The following is a 24,151-nucleotide window of genomic DNA, read 5'->3' on the forward strand; positions in this document are numbered from 1 at the left end:
AAAGCTGAGAAACTCTTACTGCGATGAAGAAAACAAAGGAGGATAAATGTTGTCAAAAACGCTTTGAAAGTGAATCTGATAAACTAGTGTGACTTTTTTATTTTCCCTTCATGATGCATATTTTGAGAGATGTGTCTCAGGTGAGACTTAATGTCTAGAAAATACTATGTATATCACAAATTATTATATAATCAAATTTAAACTGCTTGTAAGAGGAAACCTTTTTTTTTTTCAGTTGTGGAAGCAGAATTAATAGCATTTGGATACCAGTGCATAATTAGGTACCATATAGATTAAACCGAAAGACAAAGAGCTTATGTTCACATGAAAAGAGCAAGTAACTGAAAAAATTGTTAAAAAACCTAAAAAAAGAGACATAATTAAAACATAATTAAAAAGGCTTTCCTGTGTGTTTAATCTGTTCAAACAGGTGAAAGTGGGAGGATGTTGGGTTTGGTGTACTGGGCTCACAGATTTCCCGGAGCCTCAGTCTCAGCAGGTGCCTCGCCATTAAACTCTTTAGCTGTGACTAACTTATTAAGAGCCTCTTCCAGCCTTGAAATGTTTTGTAAGTGCATGTTATCCATTTAATGTGCGCTCAGCAGAGCAGCCCTGAAGCAAAAGCCAGAAGACAAAGAGTGAGACGGGCTCTGGCTTTGCTGTCCCACTGGAAAAAAAAGAAAAGGAGTGGATCGTTTTCCCCACTGCTGACTGAGCCTCTCTGCTCACCTGATGTGTTTTGCTGTGTCAGGTTCTGCCTCTTATCGAGCCGGCTGCAGGAGGATAAGCGTCACATTTTGACATTTCGTTTTCATGAGCTATAGATATAAAATATAATATTTCCTTGTTGTTGCACGGAAAATTCACTTTGCAAGACCTTCACATCACGAACGGCTGGAAGAAAAACGGATGCTGGAAATTGTGTTGAGTGTTGAATAAATGCTGATTTGACAGACTGCGTTTCCACTGGAAACCCATGTAAATGCAGGCAGAGAGTGACAGTGGAGATAATGTGTGCAGTTGTTCTTTCCCGCTCCAGGCATTGTTTTCGGGATCTTGACTGAATATCTTTCCCTTCCTGCATGCTGAAAATAATATTTGGTTGATTTTTCAGCACATTTTTCAGCTTTACATTTTCATTCAGTCGCATCGTCCTTCGGGTCATTCTTGACCATAATTGTTGCAATATTAAGACCTCAAATCTCTCCAGGCCAGAATGAAAATATGCCGGGCTCTGTTATTTGCCCCCTGGCAGACGGCTCTGCTCTCACTCTTCATTCACCTAATGCAAATGTGCAATGAGGCCTCTGCATGCTTAATTCTCTAAGTCAGCTCTTAACTTGTGCCTCTTTTCTCATCCGAAGGGCTGAACCCATCCTGACCCGGATGAAGGAGGATCACACCCGGATCATCCTGCCCGCCATAGACAACATCAAGTACAACACGTTTGAAGTGCAGCAGTACGCCAACGCCGCCCACGGCTACAACTGGGGTCTGTGGTGTATGTACATCATCCCGCCGCAGGAGTGGCTGGACAAGGGCGATGAGACGGCGCCTATCAGGTGAGGGCCTCAGCTGGCGAACGCCGTCCATTATAGATGAGGATGTTTGATGAAATATGGATAGCCTCGGGATATGACTTATTCATGTGTGGAGCCATCTAACTCAGGTGCTCTGTAGTCAGATGCAGCGCCCAGCCACACAAAACCTGCCTGGAGTAAAGCTTTATAATTACCATGAGGAATATCTTCATTTTGATGCAGGATCGTGAGGCCGCCGTGATGTGGTGTCGTTAGTCTGATTGTGACCTGAGTACAAACAAACGGTGCAAAACAAGCTGGCGATGTATTTGTGCGCAATCCTAGAAATGGTTGCATGACTCTCTTGTAAAAAAAAAAATCATGTTTTGATTTAATAGACAGAATAAGAGCCGTACTTTATATGAAATGGTCCAGTTCACCGCTGCCTGGCCAAGACGCTTTATAACATCAGTCGCTACAAGGTTCAAGTAGTTAAACGGAATGTTTTATCTGCGCTCGTGAGATGAAACTGTTGAAGCTTTTTACCTCATCTGTGATGGTTCTCGTGTCACTGTCTACAAAGACGTTTGGACCGGCTGCTCTTTGTAGTTCTAATGTTAGTTTAAAGTGAGTTTATGGAGACTGTTTCAGGCTGAGTCGGCCCTCAAACATCGCACGGACCAGATAAATTCTTGATGACTAAAAAAGCGGGTGCGTAGCTTCTCTGACATCCTTTCTACATCGGCACGCTCTGCGGTAGTTATGGACATTCAAAAACCCTCAAAGTTGACTTTGAATATTTCACATGCTGCTTTTCAATGTGGGGAAGCCAAAGAGCGCAGGAGTTCAGAACATCGGGTCACGTTGGAGCCAACATCAGGGAGCTCAGCTTTGGTTTCCATCTCTTCCATATTCATGGTGTGAGGGAATGCGGATGTTTATGGAGGCCCGATGTGTGTCCAGAACTATTTTACAGCTACTGTATCAAATCTTGAAGTTGATAACATAGCCTTGCATATGAATATAACATGAATATAATCCTCCACAGCGAGGTGAGAAGTCCAGGGTCATGAATAGATCAGCGGATCTGATCTGCCTTCGTTTTTGTTCCCCTTCAAGGACGCATCAGTGAGGAGAAGTGAACATGAACACATTCAGCCCCTCAAGATAAAGCACAAAGCATCTGCATTTTCAATACTGAGGCATCTGGCGATAAAAAGATGCAGCTGAATGAGGAAAAGCGTGTTATTTTTAAAGGAACGTACGATCATGAACCTTTTTTTGTGCAAACTTTCAGATTAAACCTTTAGACTCCTATTTGAACAATGTCATTATATTTGAAGCCTTCATACTTTTCACACAGGCCATATTGTGGCATTATTAGTTGCAGCACACCATCCAGCCTCACAACTGGACCTTTCTGATAGAAAATACACACCATTTTCCCCAGCAGTCGTCTTGTAGAAAACGTACAAAGGCTTATCTGCTGACGGAGCCACACTCACCGTGTTCTTGCGTCATCGAGATTTTATGAGTAAATAATCACATAATTGCTTTTAAATGCTTAAATTGCCTCATTTTGGAGGCACACATTAGGATCCTGCAGTAGGTATTTAACAAACTGAGAGGAAACACAAACAGCTGTGAGCAACAAACACAACTTCAGCTCCAGGTAACGGTGTTGCAAAAAACCCTGGAGTGAAGCAGGCAGGGTGTGTGTGTGTGTGTGTGTGTGTGTGAGAGCCGAGAGCCGCCTGCCTGTGTGAGCAAAGCCTCAGTAATAAGGAACACTGTCCCACTGAAACATTCCCTCACGTTCTGTTGCCTCGAGATGTGAGGTGGTGGTTGGCGCTCACGTCTCACAGCAAACATTTCTGGAATTCAAGTCCAAGCTAGCGAGTATTCCTGGATGCAGTTTGCACGGTCTCCACTTGTGTTTCAGGATTCATTGTATCATTTTGAATATAAAATGTGGCGGTGCATTAAGGTCAAACTTGTTTTTTTTTTACATGTGTCAACTGAGCTGCAAACACGAGGCGTACTAAAGCTTCATAGGAATATCTACAAACACAAAGCATGCTGATACCTTGTGCCTCAGTGTCTTAGGTTGTGGTCTTATGCGTTTTCAGATACTGACAAACACTCCTCTTGGTAGTGGTTGGCTTCTGCTCTGTGGAAAGAAAACAAACAATCAGATATATGTATCTAAAATTCTGAGTCTAGCCCTGAGATAGAAGGGTGATAAGGAGGCCGTTTCAGACATTGCCGAGGCAGGTTCATTCTCCCTATTGACACCCCTTGCTGCAAATGGACAGATGGCCTGGAGGGCCGGCTGGAGTGTGTCGGCTGTGTGGACTTCTATTGGAAATCATTCTCCTGCTTGTTTCCTCAAGGTTTCTGCACATCAACAACAGAAGCTCTGTGACCCCTCTGCTCTCCGTCTCCAAACCTTCTTCCTTTTGTTTGGACATATTCACCAACAAAGAAAGTAAAAGAGTTCAAGTTGGCACAGAACCACCACATTCTGAGATTACAGAGAGGCAAAACAAAAACTGGTTTTCTCGGGCTGCTGTCATCCGCTAACTGATTGGGATTTGTGGACGGAACGCAGAACTCGGAAGCCCGAGTCACCTGAGAAGGAGTGGAAAACTGTTTCTCTGGAGAAGAATTCCGCTTCACATGATAGACACATCCTGAATGCCTGTATATTATCAAGAAGACACCGTTTAAATCCCAGTAAGAAAGGTATATAAATACGTGCAGGATGCACACAGCAGTTTAAACTCCACCCTGATGGACAGACATGTTCTCGATGCTGAGGTGTGTTCATAAAGCGTGCTTCTTTCTTTATTAAATTTATTGTCCTCCAATTTACATGCTGTCATTTTAGAGGTTGATACAAGTATGTAACTATAGCTACAGTTGCTGCTATTTAAAGTAAGACTTCCTGGGGAAGAAAACTGCACAAAAGAGGGAAAATAAATGCAGATTATGTTTGTAAAGGACTCAATGAACGTGATTTTTTGCAAAAAATTTAGCAAAGCTGTGACTTATGATGTTTTCATCTGAGAGAAAATGGAGCAATCTTAAATGTTTATCTTGTCGTATCTTATATTTATGTATCAGATGTTCAATCTGCAAGCAGGGGCCAAAGATAAGGCGTGCGAGGGATGGATGAGCCCCGCAGGCTGGCCATCTGGACACTAAAAATAACTAAACCTCATGGCATCTAATGAGAAATCCACTGGAAGGTTCAAGCATCAATCTTTGATGTTTGATGGAGTCCAGAAGTTATTTTATGACCAGTGGGACCAAACATAGTCAGAATTGCATCGCATCAAAGTGTGTTAAAGCTTCTAGGTCAGAAGTGTCAAACTACATTCAGTCCAGTTTGATCGTAACTGGACCACACTGTGAGACTGCTGCAACGTTTTGCTTCAATCGAACAACAAATCTACAAAATGTTCACTTCATTCTCACATAATTAAAATACAATAAAATATATATCATAATAAAAATAAAGCAACAAAAGTTTTGTGTTATCACTTGAAAACGACCGCTGGACGCAGCAGAAAAAGTTTCTGTTCACTACCAGAAACCAAAAAGAAGACATTGCACTCTTATTTTGCAGCATGCTCAGAGGAACAGCTGGCTCTAATTATTCATTTAATTGCCTTCAGTTAATTGGCTGTAGTGAGGGAATGACTTTTTTCACGCTTTAATATTGCTTATTTGATCACCTTGCACAGCGGATAAATGAGAGAGGCATCAAACTTTGCAATTTGCTCTCTTCCCTTCCCTTCCCTTCCACTTTAAAGCACTTACACATCACACACAGGCTCTAAGTATTGTCTGTGTGGGGGTGTTGCTTACATCATTAAACCTAATGTGGTGTGTAAAAAGCATCGCAAACAAAACAAATACAGCCGGGATGAGATTTCCTTCACTCTTTTTCGTGTCACATGCATCCGATTGAGGCACTCGGACTGTTCTTATAGAAATAAGTTCATTGTGAAGTGGAGGTCTGCTTCACGGTGTTTGTGCAGAGCAGACAGGAGAGGCGGGTCACTTGTCAGGAGAAGAAGAAAAAGATGACGTGAACGACGCTCCCTCTCTCTTTCTAATCTACACAGCCCAGTGCAAAGTCAAAGCCTCGCTGTCACCTACATATAATTTAAACAAGGCTGTCTGGGGTTATGTCAGATAATAAAAGTAAGAGGTTTAACTACGACTGTCAATCAGAATTTTACAGGGTTTTTTTTTTTTTTCACGTGCTCATATTACAAACACCACGGAAAGTCAAGTTGAAAAACATTTACTTGGAAAATAACGGCCACACAACAGAGAGACATTATTTACTGATCCAGGATTTTCGAAATATAAGTCAGCGGTAATGGTGAAGCCAGTATTTCAGAACGGGGCTTAAACCTGAAAGCACCTTTCATTTGGCTCGCTGCACTCTTTTACTACCGAGTCAATGAATCACAATACAGCTCCCCGAGCGCTTTATGGGACTTCCTGCCGCTATACGTGTAATAATATACGGTGGACTTCCTGCAGGCATCATTCCAAAAAGAAGAATCAAGCTGTGCATTGGTCACTTTAGAGAACAACATAATGCAGCTTATGACCCAGTACCGATGTAAAGCTTTTTCGTGAGGCTTTGTCACGGGCACTTTAGACCTGACAGAAAGACCCCGGGGGGCCCAGACGGGAGCTAAAGTGGGAGTATTTCTTGCTGTGAGGGTTGGAAAGTAAGTGCTTGCTTTTAAGAGAAAAAAAAAAAACAAAAAAAAAAGAAAAGCTTGTATTCTTGTTCATCCGTATAAATTTGAGGAGCTTTTTGGTTGCACCAATATTTTCAGCTTTCTCCATTTCTGCACAGGTCTGCGATAAGGAATTGTTTTTCATATTTCCATGGAATTTATTCTTCCAGTTTCACCGATTGACATCATGTTAAAGCTGTATTCTTAACAAAGGCTTGTCTTTGAGCTTTGAGTTTTGATTTAATTCTTTCGATTGACAAGATTTTATCTAATTTGGTACAAACATTCTCTATGTTTCCCTTCTTGACATAATTTTATTTCTATCATTTGAACCAGACAAGGGTCATATCAACTTTTATTCTTGCGATAAACTCAACATATTGTTCTCCACTCACAGAAGTGTCTGATAAATACTATATAGATACTGTAGCAGCTGTAATGAACTCTGCTTTTTCTCCATATCTTTTCTTTTTCTGCTCATCACATTGCGCACTTCATCCCCTTAGCAGTAGGAACAGCTGACAGTATCTTTTCTTCAGCAAAAAGATGAATTCATTTGCATTAAATGAGCTCTTTGGTCATGATTAATGATAGTATATGATGGTTTCTCTTTATATCCAGTGAATAGCGGCACCTTATATGGACATTTCCATAAAGACAGGAACTGAAGCTTCGCTATTAACCCGGTATCGATCGATCTGTGGTTTAGTTTCTTGTTGTTGTTTTTTTTTTTGTAATGTTCTTCAGCCATTTGTGAGAGTTGACTGGCTAAAAGTGGATTGTTTCTGTCTGCTCACGCAGAACTCCGGCCATGATCGGCTGCTCCTTCGTGGTGGATCGGGAGTACTTCGGTGAGATCGGCCTGCTGGATCCCGGCATGGAGGTGTACGGAGGAGAGAACATCGAGCTGGGCATGCGGGTAAAAACCTCCCGTTAATCAGACCGCTGGTGAAACGCATTCAGATGAGAGCCAGAGCTGTGATAAATCACTTGAAATGTAGATTTTTTTTTTTTTTTCCTTTTTTTTTGAACTAAATTAAAAGTCCCTGTGCTGAGATGAAGATGAAATTGCTCGGAGAACGGCTGCAAGCAAAGTTTATTTTTTCTTCTCTGTAATGAGGCATTCCTTTAAAGCTCCGGGGGTTTTTTGTGCGAAGGCCACACAAAAAGCCATAATTACAAATCCAATATTTGAGGGGGTAATGCTCAGATAAACTGTCCTGGTCGGAATGACTTGTGAAATCTATATTCCGACTTTAGAACAGCTTATGATGAAGTTTTCTTATGTTTCCAAGCCGGAGGGATACAGCTTAAGATACAAACCCAGGGGCGTCAACACAAGCCATGATTAAACTTTCCAAAGTTTCTTAGATGGGAGGGGAATAGAAAAAAAAAATCCCCTTAATGCAAATCTTCAGCCAACCCAAAGGCTCTAAATCCTGTATACGGAAAATGTAAATCTCTTTTGCTGCTGCTTTGAGTTGAATTTAACGCTTCATGTGAGCGAAGGGCTTGCTGAAGAATTGGTTAGCGTTTAAATTCAGAAAATGTTTCTCTCCAGCCGAGTGGAACCTTTTCTGAATCTAGACGCACTCCTTGGGCTTATTGGAATGAGAAATGCTTGAAAGATCCCAGTCCTTCATTTAATGTCGTCTCCACATCCATTTCAAAATCTGGAGATGGCTTCAACGACGCCTCTGAAGTGTCGGCCGCCTTTGAGAAAGCACTTGAACGGCGGCTGGAGAATGGATCCTGGTTCACAGATTGCCGCAGCGTTTTATTGAAGCCAAAGACATTTATGGTTGTTGATGACCATTTCAGAGGCTCACATTATTCCACTGGCTGACTCCCCCGCCTCCCCCCCACCTCTATCAGTGGCATGCTTTTGTTGCCTTCCACAGTAACAATGCCATCATTTGGCCTCTTGTGTCTTTAGCTGATGGCTGTCTTGCCATTATCATGGAGCGATAACCCCACTTTTTCCACTGCGCGCTCACCGCCGACGGCCCTCTGCGAGGTTACACAGTGTTTTCTCATTCAGTAGAACTGCTTATATGTACCTAACAAACCGTGCAACAGCGTCGGACGAGGATCGCGGGGGAGATCAATTCAGCTACAGCGGCTAAATAAACTTCGAACAACTCTATTGAACTGTGTGATATAGTGAAGCTATGAGCTTCTTTTGGCTTGCACGTGCGCACACGCACGCACACACAAAACACAAGCTCCTCATTGACTCAGCTTTCTCTCACCATGAATATTTAGCGTCGCTTTTTGATTCATGAAGTAAAGAGAATATTCCTCTCTGTCTGCAAACACAATACAATCACAAATGCAATTACCTCTCCCCCTGTTTGGCCTGCCGGTGTGGAAATGAAACACATGCCACCGAAAAAGGGGCCATTCAGCACATGCACAAGCTTGAATAGGTCCACAGTCAACGGCCAGCTCCAGCCATTCATAATGTACAGCCGCTAATGGAATACAGTCATGCTTCTGGCGAGTGGGTTGCAATTACTCCTCTCAGAGAGCGGCGGCGGCCCAGGCAGCTCATTGTAGTGGGCCGAGGAGTCGCCATCAGGGATACGTTTGATTGACAAGAACATGTTCAACAATTAGCCAGGGCAGCTCACAATGGCCGAGCCTGCCCGGTATCATCTGACTGTAGGAGAATGATGAAAGGCACGGTTCACGGCGAAGGGTTTTGGCATATTTATCATTTACTGTGAGTTACAGCTACGCCTGGCTCACTCCGGATGCAAAGAACCGGCCTTTGCTGTGAGCAGAAAGCAGGCTGGGATGTGCAGCGGCTGATTATGCAGCGCATAACTCTGTTGTTTCCGGGAGGAAGGGAATATAAAACCAAGGGAAGAAAATATAAATCAAAGATCTCACTGAAGTTTTCTGTTTGTTCAGGTGTGAAATAATTTATAGGGTAGGTGGAATAAAAGGAATAAAACCGCAGAGACAAAGAAAATGGATAAAAGATGCTCCCAGCGTCCTGAAGTAAACAAAAGATACATTTACAGCCACATTATTACGCTTTTCTCAGGAATGCATTTGTATAAATTGCGAGCTTTGTAATCATTGAATAAACAAAATAAATCGGCTTTGTGTTTTCCTATTGAAATCCGCAGCGAACGTCATTCTACACTGGAGAAATATCCTTTTGCACCATCAAGCAATGAAAAAATTTAGCGTCTTTAGGTCGGTGAATGATTGTAAATGGCGTGTCTGGGCGTACTGCGAACCGCCAGGCTCCGTCTGCAAACAGAGAAAAACGGTTAGGGACAGAAATGATGAATTCTGCCAGAAGTGTCAATATGAGTTTATCTCGTAATGTGTCTCCTACCCATCCCGCTTTGCTGATATAGCATCTCCAGGGGACCTGGACACTGCCTTTCATATCGGAGTTATTGTGGGCGCCGGTGTAATACTGCGGTTGCTCCACCTGTGAATATAATACCACATCCACTCTGCCGGGGTCGCTCCTGTCGCTGCTGCTCACATACATCCCAGCGAAGCCTTAACTCGAGGTCAAACTTGCATACATCAAGCTGTTTCTATTTAAATTACACAGCGTTGTTAGGTTCTACTATACTGCTAATCCTAAAGAGAGATCCATACGGCCTGTAATAAGCAGGTTCACATATTAATACAAATGTTTTGACAGAAACTGATTACTATGATAAAATCAATAATGTCCTTGATTCAATCACTTGACTCGAGTAGTTTCAGTGGGATTACATGTCTGTGTATATTCTCAGTGTAAATTAGCAGTTCACGAGTTCTGTCGTTCCTAATGCAGCGAAAAGCATGAAGTGATGAAGCCACTCGGTAAAGGTGCAAAACGTCTCCCAAGACATACGACCCAGTAAAGGTGAGATGATTCAGTTTGCATTGAAGAATGGGATTCTACTCTATCGGTTTCCGTCTCTCTTTGACGCATTTTCAGGATACAGTGATGTTCTGTGGAAGTAAAGCAGTTAAATCCTTATTATTCACTGAAAACGAGGAGTTTTATGGTACATTAAGTGTCTCATACTATTGAATATGATAATTGTTTTGATTATACATGCGCCTGATTTTTTTTTTGTGGCTGACAAACAAAAATTCCCTAATTAGCTGGTTCATGAGAGTGGCAGAATGAGAACCTAATTGGACCAGATTAAAGTATTTGGATTATTATGCTAAACAATGCTGAACACTGTCGTGCTCTGTGAGAAGACTAACTATCCACCAAACTGCAGCATCGAGTCTCGTTCACGAAGATTTGCTCCGATCTCAGGAGCATACGGGTTGTTTATTGGACACTTTTTGCCGACAGCAGAGCTATTTTTTTTTTTTTTTTTTTTTAATGAAGTCTCCTGTAGGCCTGATCTATGACACAGCGCTGAATGCACCTCCAGAAAGCTTCACAACCCAATGAAAGCAAACTCAAATGACAAATTCAGTCGTGCCCTCTGGTTGGTTAGCATGATTCAGTCTGGCACGTCTTTATAAGACTTGCACAAATTTGATTCATACATACTTTTTTCCAGCCAAAACCTGACGTTATCTGCCAAAATAGGCTAATCTGACAGTAACACAATATGCCCATGAGCTCACTTTATCACCAGGAAGCCATCCAAGCTTTTCTGTCTCCCTTCCTCTTTTTTTCTTTTTTACAATGTAATCTGTCTGATTTTCATAACATTCCACTCAATCAGTCCAAGGAAGCGTGATTTCGCTGGCCTTCTCGTCTTGGTGACATATATTAAACTTGCCAGGAACTCCTTTCAGGAGCAATGAACCAAAAAAAATAACTGCTCGACGCCCCGTCTCCATAACCACCTGGGCTGGGCCCGAAGGCATCCGGTCATAATCTCTCAGCAGAGAGGAGAAGAGAGATAATTAAAGTGGAGCAGGACCAGCAGCAGGACAGGAACGGGACATAATTACACTTCACTCGGTTCCCTCTGCATCCCGGGCTCAGATATTAGAGTGTACCGACCGTTCACAGGAAAACAGCTTTGTGCATTTATCATTTTCGGTATGAGTTTTTTTGTTGGTGTGCTATTTCTGCACTTATTAGGACGGTCATCGAAATATTTCCAAATCTTTACATGGTTGGGTTGTTGTTGACTTTTTAGTTTTAGGACATTTTTTAACGTCAGTACAAATACAAATCAAAGCACGTCAGTTTTATATGCTGAAGTACAAAACTCGCCAAGTTGAGATATTTGATTATTCATGGTTAAAAAAAAAAATCAGTAAATTCATCAGCTTCTGCAAAATCTGTCACATTTCTGTTTTCCCATCATGTACCGAGTAACTGTCAACAACTTGTAATAGTTTTAATGAAGCCAAAATATAAACTGCAGTAAAAATGACCACGTATGACCACTTGTCAGAAGGTGAAGCAGGAAAATGGCTGTAGTCATTACAACTGACATTCATACATCGCAATAAGGTCTCCATTTTTTTTTTAATTTTTGTTTTTTTTTTTTTTGTGTGGAGCTATAAACAGTATTAGATGGTGCAATTCTACAAAAAGGTTTTTCATCCAAATGCAGTGTTAGCATTTCTACATATTTCTATCAAATTTATTACTATGAGATCTACCTTTTTTTTTAAATAAAAGCAGCTCTGGCTTCAGTTTAGGGAAAACAGAGTGAATGAGCTGGTCGGTGATAACGGCCGAGGGCAGGGTGCACTGTGGACAGGCCGTCAGTCCGTCACAACATAAACACACACACTCACCGATTATCCTGGAACACATGTTTTTGGACTGTGGGAGGAAACCAAATGACCCGGGATGCACCAATAGTGAGACATATTCAAGAACGGAAAGCTAATTACAAAGAACAGGACATTTAGCTGTAGAAGCAGTGAGAAGGAATGTTTTATAATGAGAATTATTCTACAGTTTGAACAGTGCCCACTACTCTCAGATCACCTCTTTCTCCAGGTGGTATCTTCGTTTAAGGCTCAGGAAGTGCACTTGATGAGCGAGCAAGCATTATTTCCGGTGCTATCCTAACAGGTGCTGCTCGCTAGCAGTTGGTAGATGCAGTCAGATGTTGTTCTTAGTTTCCTCGGCGAACATCTGCCTCACTGATACAAATGTCAAAGCCTGGACACTTTAGCACAGCTGATTAACCCCAGCAGCCATCTGGACGTGTTGTACAAATGAACTGAAAGGGAGCCGAAACACTCCAGATGTGTTCATTTGCTGAAGGTGAGAGGATTAGCCTTTGTGTGAGCTTCTGTGCTCCCGTGTCTCTGTGCTTGATTATGGAAGAATATTTAGTTTTACAGCAGCGTTGCTGTGCAGTTCTATGCGAGAGCATGGCGACGCTGTTGTGAAAGAGTTGAGTAAATGGGATTTCTGTGCTGGTGGCTTGCCTCCATTGCTTCGCAGCAGGAAGAGCTGCATGTTTTTGGACTGTGGGTCTAAATTGGCCATAAGTGTGAATGTGTGTGTGTGTGTGTGTGTGGGCGGTTGCCGGCCTCTCGTTGTTAGCTCTGGGATGGATTGGCGACCTGTCAAGTGTGTTCTCCGCCTTTTGAACAGTGTCAGCCGTGAGAGGCTGCAGCTCCCCGCCATAAAGCCGGCTGGAGTGAGAATGAAAGATGAATGAATGGATTATTGAGCTGAAATGATTTCTTCGCGGAGATTGATGAAACTTTATAAAAGCACAGAACATAAAAACGCTGTAACTTTGATAAATCGTAACTTTCATTTTGTGTCTTGTTTTGTGGCGCGATTCAATCCGTGAGTTATAACAGCGACTGTGGCAGACTCATAAAAGATAGCACAAGAATTCAGAGCCTCACGCGTTGCTGGAATATTTTTCTCCTCTATTTGAATGACAGCGATTTCGCTCAGGGAGGGAAAAAAAAAATCCATTTATTTTGCCACATTTCTGCCGCCGTCCACACCTCTGCAGTTCGCGTCTCGGCGAACGGCGAGCACACAACTGTTAGATTTATCAGCCTTTTGTGCCAGGTGGCTGTTTGCTGTCAACTTTCACGAGGAATGTAATAACGTGACGATAATAAAAGGCTCCACGCCGATCCTTTAACGCAGTAAATGTTAATGTCGTCTGCTGCTACAATGACCTTCCGCGAGCCGCTTTGATAAGCCCGAAGGAAGTCTGACTCTGATAAGGCCGGGCTCGGCTGGGAAGAGCGCCGCTCTCTGCGGCCATTCATCACCGCAACAAAAGTTCTCCCTTGAAGAAAGTTCCACTGTGCGTCCGGCATACGGCGACAATCAGATCACACAGATTGCGCCCACGAGTATTTCTGGCGTGCAACAGCTGAGCGGCTGTGAGCAGCGCTTCACTTCGCCTCCTCCTCCAGCCCGCAGCCCTCCGCAGCCAAAGCAGTCACCTTGAAAAGGACGGGAGCGCCGTTACGAGCCGCAGCCATCTGTGGACTCCAGCCATCCTGGCACCTTCGGAATCAGCGGCGCGCCCATGTCCATCAAACAGAAAATGACAGCGGGCGTTCACCATATGTGAAGCCTTTCGAGCAAACTGAGTCATTTCAGAGATGAGAACAAATCTGAGGCCTCGGAGGAACACCGAGGACCGCCGCACTTGGAATGGAGGGGGATTAACGTGTGAAATTGCTGGAAAAATGCCTCAATCGGGGCTCAATCTGGTGGTTGCATATGGCACAAAATACATATAAAGAAATGGAATGGTGGTGGTCTTTGTTTGGTGCTCAGTGTTGTCTGTTCTCAATCTTGAAACTTCTTCACACTCAACTTTGCACAATTTGTTGCGTCTCGTTCCCGATTCATTCCCTCACTGCATCCTACCAGTCAAACAAGGAAGTATCCGCTTCCCATCAGCGAAGCCTACCTAAAGGCAACAATAGCATTGGATATTGATTGAGCATTTGTCTCTTTCAATGCTGCATTATTTAGTGACGGAATCAATCCGTTAGGGTTTAATGGACTCAGGTTTACTTACTGCATGCTTCATTATGGCATGTTCCTGCTTGGATCTGCATTCAGGAGCAAAGACAGGTTAGATGTAGCTGAAAAAGACACAGATTGCGTATTGTCTCCGTGGAATTGCAGCCGCGACTGCAGGACTTACTGCCAACATATGGTAAAGCGGCGCGGCTCTGCATATGCTGGTGTTGTAATGAAATTTATCCAAGTGCTTGCATCGAATCAGCTGAGATAAAGCATGTTGACAATTGCATTTTCTGCTTTGTTGTGTTCCGTACATCGATAATTCAAGACTTAAATTGTCTTGTTGTCTCTTCAGGTCCCACAGATCCAGGTAAACATCCATAATTTACACAATGATACACGCTGTGCGTTTGTGAAGCGTCTCCCCTCATATCGTTTGACGTTGACTTGCTGCATTGCCTGCGAAGATGCCGCGACTTCCTGAGCGTGAGCTTCACCTCCGAGAGTTGCCATTTTGGTGTTGAGGGCCAGAGGGATGAGTAATTAGACAGGCCTTGTCAGCTCACTTATTATCCATGTGAATCACAAACTTCATTAAAATCCTCTTTCAAGAGTGACTGCAGACACTCCCACCTTAATTTGAACACATTTTGACAAGGTAATTAAGATCATTTCACTTGAATTGTGCGTTCCACGTTCCTTCACCGTTCAAGAGAATTGAATCGTAAGGAGAGGCATCAAAACGCTCTCTCGGCGGACAGTATCATCACCAGTGAAGACAGTAACACTCGACAAGCAGATTGGCTCATCCCCTTCATTATCTGAGCATTAGTTAATCTGTTCACGTAATTGCCTCTGTTGGCTGTCTGAGACTCTGGCTGAAAACCTGAAGTGATCCGACAAGGCCAGAGAATCTGAAGAGCTCCGATTTGGCCGCACCAGCTGAATCGGCTGGCATATCAAAGGCGACGGGCAGCAACTGGGTGGAATTAGCTTTTGACAGGCACAGCTGAAAGGACCTGTGCATCTGTCCATCACTCCATCAACACTCTCCATTTAATGGGTGCATGAGGGGCAGGAGTGGCGGGAGGAGAAGGTATGAAATGAAGTGACGGAGCATCGGGAGGGGCTCTGCCCACGTCTCCGTCTCCGGCATGAGGGCGACGCGCTGCAGCCGCCCAGCGCCGCTTCTGTCCAAATCTCACTCATCCGCCACATATCTGGTGTTTTATCAACAAATCACCTGCAGGCCGTCAATGCAAACAGTGAAAGGAAAAGCTCAGACGGTTCAGCAGGTTTTGTTATAGGAATTAAAACGCGGAAGAAGATTTAGTTAAATACACAAATCTGTTTCTCTGCGGGAATCAAACAAGAAGATTGATTTATTTTTTTCCCCATCATATTCTCAGCTACTAGGCAGATAAATGAATTTCTGAAAATGTCAAACTGTTTTTAACAGTTAACGCAGTCAAGTTGAAAACTCATCATGTCCTTTTTACAAGTACTTTTCTAACTTTAGTTCAACGAAAACCACTTAATACCCCAAACTGGCATTGTGAATAACTGGTGACATTAGAACAAATTAGATGTCATTTTGGGAAATCTCTGCTTAATTACAACTTTTTTAAAACTATTTACAATTATAAGTTGCACAAAAAGAAACATTCAACACATCAAGTGAACACACATTTAAGGTCAAGAGAGTAAAAATGTGAGAGCGATGTGTTGGATGCAGGCTGATACATTTCTTTTAATAGCTAAGCGAAGAGTGTTGTTACTTTCAGTGCTGCCACCATATTTTCATGTTGATATTCTTCTCATTCACACAACAGCTTTGAAAAATGACTTGCAACCAAGCGATAGTCACAGCTTTCAGATCTTGAAATTAGTGATGGTGTGAATAAACATTACAGAGATAGTGACACCAGCGCTTAAAAAAATAATAAAAATACAGAGGAAAAGGTGAATATTTTTTCAATATATGCTGCTTATTCTGTTTAGTATCGTTTTTTTTATGGCCTGAGGTTATTCAGGCGCCCACTCCACCTCAGACAGCTCTCGGACAATGTCTCTTTCTTCAGAACCGTGATAAGAGAGTCTGGCGAACCTCCAGCTTCAGCCGGCATTCCTTGATACTTCATAGAAATGGGATTTCCATTCTACAATTATTCAACAACATCAAAAGAAAGATATGAAATTATAAAAGATTGCTTTTCAGGTAAAAAGAAGGGCAAAGAAGAATTCCCCAAATACAACTTATGTTATTCTTACTAGAAATGTTTCCGGTGAATAACTGTTCTGTTGACTAAATGAACATTTTAATTAAGAGTCGTTCACTAAATAGAGGAAAACAATAAATATCCGTCAAAATGTAGCAAAGACTGTTCAGGGATTAATTTAAGTTGGAATTTCAGTGGCTCTGAGCAATGTCGTCATGCAAATGACCCCCAAAACGCAATAGTTTTTTCTGTCTTTTTTTGAAAACATTGTATAAATGAGGCTTTATTTGTTAAGCTGACATGTTGAATTCATCCCTCGAGGTAACGGTGGGAAGCTTTCTCCGTTATAAACCTGAAAGAAGTCTCCCGGGTTTCACTAAACGTCAGCTAAAATTCAAGACGCAAGTCAAGTGAGATTAATTCATAGTAGTTCGTACTTTTCTAAACACTGTGGACTAAAATTCTTTGTGCAAAACTGTCAAATCCAGCGTTTTTTGTTGTGGTTTTCAGCTTTGTGAGTTTTACAGTTTGGTTGAGTGTCATTGGTAGATTGTGTTGGTAACTCTCACAAACTCTCTGCATCCTCTTTGTCCTGAACTAAATCACCAACGTCTGAATACTGATCAGAAACTAAACACACAAAAGAAAAATACTTCAAAAGCTTAGTGATGAGTAATCTCATACATGACAATGCTTTTTTTTTTTTTCCCCTTGCTGAATCACGAGAAGCTCCTCTCAAAGTTCCAGCGCGTGGAAAAACTGAAAATGACTATAATAGCTTCCTTTTGTTATTCTCCATCATTGTTGCAGCAGCACAGCCAGCGACATATTCATAAGTACTTTTTATTTCATGTTTCTGTGTCAAACATCTGACATGCAGTCAAAGCTTTTCATAATAAATAGATGTATTGTTTTTATGCATTCTGTACATATCTGTAAGTTTACCTCAACAACAGAGCTTATATTTATACTACATTTCTTGTATTATATTAGAGGCTCTCTTATTCCTAATCCTCCAACAGAGCCCGAACAGCTGGGATTTTGGATAAATAGTGTTTAGTAGCTGATAGGACAGCGAACGGAGCTTGGATGTGTGCTCAAGTACGGCTGCTGGATTAAAGTGTGTGCCGGAGTGAACTGGGGTAAAATTTCAGGCTGGTAATATTTGGTGGTTGGAGCTGATGGCCAGCAGAGGGGCAGTTTGCTGCAGGATTACTAATACATGGTCTCCAGGAGTTTAAACTGTGTATTCAGAGTTCGTGGTAATTTGGGATACTTTCTGCCGACTCACTATCGAAAGGCAGTTCAGTTTAGATTTTCATTCATTGATTTATATTCAGAATAATTGAAAATGTTTATACGATGTCATGTTGATGTGAAAGACATTTTTTCTTGTTTCATGTATTTTTTTTATACGTGTTTTTCTGCTCATCTCTGGTCAGTTTGTGGTCCAACTCCTTTCTTTAAGGACACTAATAAAACGCATTGCAGATAGTTGCTTAAAAATGGGTGAGATACTAAAAAAATACTGCTGCTAGAAAGTAAAAAGAGTGAATTAAATCCCAGTGTTCTGCCTACAGCGAAGTAATGACACATCGTAATTATCCTCGACTCCATATGGAGAGGAGCAAACGACAGGAGGAATTAAAGCGTTTTCATACCGCTCTGCGAAGAAACAGACGCGTGCACGTACACCACTGAGGCTACAGTATTACACCTCAGGTAGGAAAATCATTCTTTTGTTAACTTGTGAATAGCCTTCAAAGTTCAATCCATATCACTCACGGCAATATGAGTCCAAACCATCAATAACCTGATGTTTGTGATTGTCCATAAGCAGAGACCAACACGTCACACATTGATTTTTGGCGCAATAAGTGACATTGCTCATCACACATGTTGAGAGTCCTCGCTCTTCCATAGGTGATCCCTTTGTATTTATTGTTACAAGACGAAGTGCAAGAAAGCTTACATTTTGAGCTATCTTCGAACGCTGAAATCGTCTGCCGAGTTTCATCAGGGTCATGCAAAGGGCAAATGTGTTAAAAGAAGAAGAAGAAGAAACATCAAAGTAGAGCTTTATGCAACATCTCCATGTTCTTCAACGCGCTGTGTCGTCTTCTTTTTTCAAAACGTTAATAGATACGTACATGGACAGAGCGTGGTCGAATGAGGTCCAGATGAACTCTGACCGACCTCATGCTATTCTTGCACTCATTTGCGCAAACCTCAGGCTGCTATTTGGTACTGGAAGATAATTTTCTCCACTGTCTGTCAAATGTGTCAGCTGTCTAGGTGGATGGGGCATGCTACAAAGACTTAGACGACCTCGGCGCGGCTTTTCATCATCTCAGTCTGGGTTCTGAGCCGCTCACTGGCTCCTTCTCGTCTGCTCTACTTTCCATTTTGACCACTGGTGGGGAAAAAGAGTCTAATGGGTAATATCATCCTTGAAACCTAGAAAAGGTTGCACTTTGAGGGCTTTAAAGGCGGCAGTACATTCTAGCAGATGTGCTTGTGGGATTGCCAGACGGTGTCACAAATCCTGCAGCAGCGGCGGCAGCAGCAGTCATATGTCGTACGAAGGACCGTTCAGGTGTGGAGAGCAGAAAAACTCATGTATTTCACCATCTTCTCTCACACTCTTCACACAGAAACACATTGTGTTCTGTCTTTTTTTTTTTAAGTTGTAGTGTGATATAATGTCATTTAGCTTTGATGAATTAGTATTGCCATAAAGGAGATACTGCTACTATCTCACCTGTCGGCTTCTTCCTATAGTCTATTTCAGCTGTTTAATCGCTCGTTCTCCTTGTTATCAGTTTGCAAAGGATTTTTTTTGCCAAGTTGAGAAACATTTAGATCATGGTTTGAGTAACTCCGTCTGTAACTGAGTCATAATGAACATGTGTTTTACGACCAGTGTGTTTCTGTTAAAGTCATATACCAGTCAGCTTTGTATCTGTGTTGCACTTTATTCTGTTTGTGAGCCATTTTCTAACATCTCTTTCTGACACGTGGACACAACAGTAGGTTCCGCTGTACAATTTCACCACCACTGAGGTGATAACCACTACGAAATTAATTACCAGATAAGAATAACAACTTTATTATGTACGTCATGTACACTGCCAGTGCTTTCAAAAGTTAAATTAAAGTAAATAATAGTGAACATTTGCTCTATTTCCCCAGGGAAAAAGTTTGGTATGAAAGTAAAATGACAGTGTGGACGTGGTCTAGCGTTTTGCCTCTTACTGAATCAGAAAATTGCTTTTGGTGCAGCATTGCTGTCGCTTGGATTGATATGTCATTTTCGGTCAAATCTGAAGCTCATAGCTGGATCTTTTTGCTTTCGCTTTGTCTGGATTCCCTGTTTCACCTCCTGCTGGATCTTTCAAACATGGCCTTTGGTCCGGACCTGATTTGTGTTTCGCTCCTCTGCTCATGCAGCCTTCTAACACAAGGATAGTTTAATGTTAAAGAATTTATTAAGATAGTCAACCCTCCAGAATATGTACATGTAGTATTTGTTGTTGTTTAACACCCAATAACAATAAACTGAGTAGTTCGGTCTCTGGTGGTTCGGTTCGGTAATTCAATGGAAAGTGAATTTAAATGTTCAGTTTGGTGTTTTGGCTAATTGAAGGCTATAGACACTAATGTGGAGCCATTATTTCTGTTTTCGTTGTGTTGTTTTATTCATTTATATGAGTATATTTGTGTCTAACAATGTGGTTTAAGTGAGGTAGTTAACTCCCAGGCCTGCCCACATGCCTGTCTTTGAGCCTCTGCCTGCCACAATTTCCCATTTGTTGAGTGTACTGTGTAATGGCGCTGACGGAAACCTGTTTACTGCTCTTAATAGCTTTTATGCTTTTTATGGCTCATGTTTTCTGTAGCCTCATAGAGCTTATCACACAAATGGTCCAGCTACAATTAACTAACTACATGTATAGAGACAATTAAATTTAATTAGCAATTACATTACGACTACATCAGAGGACTCTGTGTTAAGTGCTTTCACTTATTGACGCGGCCTGCAATTTTATGAAGGGTCACCTCCGAATGGACTTTCCAAAAATGCCTTCTTCAGGACCTGCGTGCAGGAGGATGCCAGGAGAGGAAAGGAGATTAAAACAGTCTTATTTGGTATTTAGATTGGAGGTAATTTCCATACTATTAGAATATTTAAAGATGCAAACTGTTACTGGGACATGTTTTCCCCATTTTAAACCTTTGTTGTTGTCGTCTTTTTTTTCCAGTACAGAGATGCTATTCATTGCTTGATATGGATTCAGACCTGTGTTTTGCATTTATTTGGATGATTTTTTATTTATTTTGTTGCTTAAATTTGTTTAAGTATTCTGATTTTATTAGAAGAGGCAAAAACAAATAACCACAGAGCTGCATAAAGAACAGCTCCCTATATTTAGCATGAATGACTATTCATGAATAGATGAGTACAGCAAAAGGTTGTCGTCAGCAGAGGTGCTCTCAACAGGGTGGCAATATGTTTTCCAGCAGGAACGCAAACGCACGCTCAACCTAAATACGTCTTTATTGTTGAGGAGGAAAATATTTGCCATTTTTCTCTGATTTGTTCCGCTGATGCTTCGTCTATAGGCTGTTTATGAAGATGGAGGCTGCAGGATAAAGTCATAAGCAGTCCTGGAATGTAACACACATGCTGTTTTAGTTGGCAGTCTGCTGTGCACCACCTGGTTTTCCTCCAGATCATCCGATTGGCGATTCTCTCATGCGTTGACAAAGGTCACATCAGCACTGATGATCCTCAAACGTAGAGTTGACTCCCCGCAGATGTCTTGTACCTGGTTGTTTGCTGTTAAATCAAGGAAAGAAATGTACCCCCGCCTCCCCCATCCCCTGGCTCTGTTCTATAGTTAGCAGTTTGTGATTAGCTTTTCACATCATGAGACAAGTCTCATAAGCGAATAAAGGTTATATTGTTGCCAGATGCTCTCTATTGCATTGAAATTGTCTGTCTGCTCTGCTGCACTCTTCACATGCACAGGGAAATTGTGAAACCCATTTTCGAGATTGGTGCGGTTCAATGACGTGTGTACAGAACAGAAGCCAAGATGAAAACAACAAACTGTGTCCAACTATACAATAATTGCAGCATTCAGGCTTTAGGTCTGCAAATTCTGTTGTTGTACAAGCGATAATGGAGTCCATCTGAGGTGAGATTGTAACAGCAAAAGGTAATGAACTGATGCCTTTAAAATCGGAATTTAATTTTAGAATGGGGCTGGTGGCATTAATGCTTTTAAAACACACATTTTTCTGATTTATTTCAATGGGGCCGCCGTGTTGGTACACCAAGGGATTCTCAACAAATGCGTGACAGTATGGTGGGTTCATTGCTGTTTATCTGGCACAAAGTCAGATTTAATCAAAGTGGGTTTTGGACTGGTGGGGGTTGGAAAATGGCATCTCTGCTGTTTGGAGTTGATGTTACCAGTTTGGCACCATCACATCGGGGCCTCCAGCAAGCACAGGAACAGTTCGCTGTCAGGAGCAAAGCAAGTAAGATGCAGATCCGCTCCTCTAAACTGAGTCCATGGTGCTCTACTTGAAAAAGATGTTGAGCCCTCCCCAGGTAGAAGTGGGAAGCTTCCCCGGGGGAAGGAGTTCGAGCATCTTGGGGTTTATTCATGAGCGATGGGAAGAGAGATCATAAGATTGGCAGTAGTAGGGCGGCTGCTGTACCAGATTGTTGTGCTAAAGATGGAGCTGAGATCTCAAGCAAAACTCTCGGTTTATTAGTTGATCTATTTCCATGAACCTTTGGGTGGCCAAAAAAATCAGACTGCAGATACAAGTCACAGTCAATTTCCTCTGCATGGTAGTAGATCTCACTGTGACGCAGTCAGTCTCTCAATCATCCAGGAGAAATGCAAAGTCGAGCGTGTCGAGCCTCCACATGGTCAGGAGCCTGTTGAGGCAATTTGGATGTCTGAATTTGATGGGTTCTGGTTGTTTCCCATTCCAGGTCTGGAAGCAGATCCACAGGAAAGCTGCAGTAAGTTGTAGAACAAAGGGATGACTGGGATTGTTTTTTGCCCTGCATAATGCTGCCATTATGAGATGTAGACTAAACTGTGAAGATGAATCGATGTACGTCAAATAAGAGTGTCATCCGCATAAAATTTGGATTTTGCTCAGAACGGCTTTGTTCAGAAAGTCACTGTATTACAAAAGCCGGTGTCATCAAATACAAATATGTGAGATAATTGTGAATGCTTCGAAATCCTTCGAGATTCTAACCTCAGGTACATGAGAAATGCTATAAACAAGTTGAAATACAGTGTTGTACTGGATAGTGTAACATTGAGTACCACTGTATACCATTGTTATGCCAAAATTATAAATGTAATTTCTTTTTTGAAGTGGGTCAGCATCCTTTTTATCTTTATTCTCTGATGTATCGAGTTTTATCTGAGATGCTTTGGTCCTTTCACAAGCTTGTGGATTGGAGAAACACTCAGGTTAATTAAATAGTTTGTTTTTAATTTTTTGTGCTGGAAGACTTGCAATGTAATTTGCTACTCCATAAAACGATAACAACACATCTACAATAAGAAATATCGGCACGCATTAAAGCATTTCACGTAATCCTATGAGCTATTTGATAGTTTTTAGTTTTGTTAGTTAGTAATAGAAAACACATCCTGTTGTGATGTATAATTAAAAACAAATTATCTTTATTAAGATTAGATGTCATGCTGCTCTGGAGAAAAAAACAAAACCACCATTTCTCTGCTCAACCATCCCCATGAAAATAAATGGTGTTATTTTTGTCCAGCAGCACTGCAGCCATTTAATTGTGACGCAAAGAAACTATAATGTGTTTCACAAGCCCAGTTAGCTAATAGGTTTCTGACCTTCTGGAAGTGGTTGACGAAATATTGATCTGCAATTTGCTTTTAGTGCGAGACTAACAGCAATTACACATATACACATTTTCAATTATCCATGGGTGCTTCATAAGTATCCATAAGCATTCAACACACAAAGATACATTCACTCACACACTCTATTGATTTTTTTTAAACAGGAAGTCTGGATTAGGAAACTAATGAATGGTAGAATTATACAGAGCTTACTGTTTCTAAAGGTGATGGGTGGGATCCGCACAGACTCTAAAGATTTACCGTTAAATTGGCATTGCACTTACGCCCACACAAATTCATCAACCATGAAAGCTGCTGTTGGAAAAACAGCACTTGTCATGGGCGGCAGCAAAGCAGGTAAAGCCTCTCCTAAAGTACTAATGGATTTTCTTTTAAGGCCAGGGTCACTGTGGATTGTCAGCTGTGAGGATGAGGGGTCAGCTCGTCGATGGAGGTGTTTAAACTCAGGTCAGCACCAGTAAACTCTTTAACCACCGATGCAGCCGGCGCCACGGAGGATTCCAGGCTGAGCGGACCAGCGGACAGATGGCTCCAATTACTGTATTAACATAGAATTAAACACATTAGCACTCTTACGCCTTTAAGCATTAGAGAAACATGTAAATTTGCTAGAAAATGGTTTGACTGCTGCACACTTGACCGTTGACTGAACGCTTGCTGATTTGAACTTTCGAACTCACCACCTGCCCACAGGAGCACAGGCTGATACGACTGACTCAGGTGGTTATATTTGGCTTTTTGGGTCCTCAGAGGAACAAGCTGAGCGGTAACAGACTCTTTGGTAGGTGATGAAAATTTA

The 24,151-nt window shown here is 41.9% G+C and overlaps 1 protein-coding gene across 1 annotated transcript in view; it reads left to right on the top strand.

Annotated features, from left to right (window-relative positions):
- The window catches only part of galnt9 (polypeptide N-acetylgalactosaminyltransferase 9), a 97,551-nt gene that overhangs the window by 54,005 nt on the left and 19,395 nt on the right, over positions 1 to 24,151 (top strand). The window contains 2 exon segments of the mRNA XM_030104331.1: positions 1,365 to 1,562; positions 7,088 to 7,205. Of these exon segments, the coding sequence (XP_029960191.1) occupies positions 1,365 to 1,562; positions 7,088 to 7,205 (316 nt within the window).

Source organism: Salarias fasciatus, chromosome 12 (genome assembly GCF_902148845.1).
Source record: "Salarias fasciatus chromosome 12, fSalaFa1.1, whole genome shotgun sequence".
NCBI lineage: Eukaryota > Metazoa > Chordata > Actinopteri > Blenniiformes > Blenniidae > Salarias > Salarias fasciatus.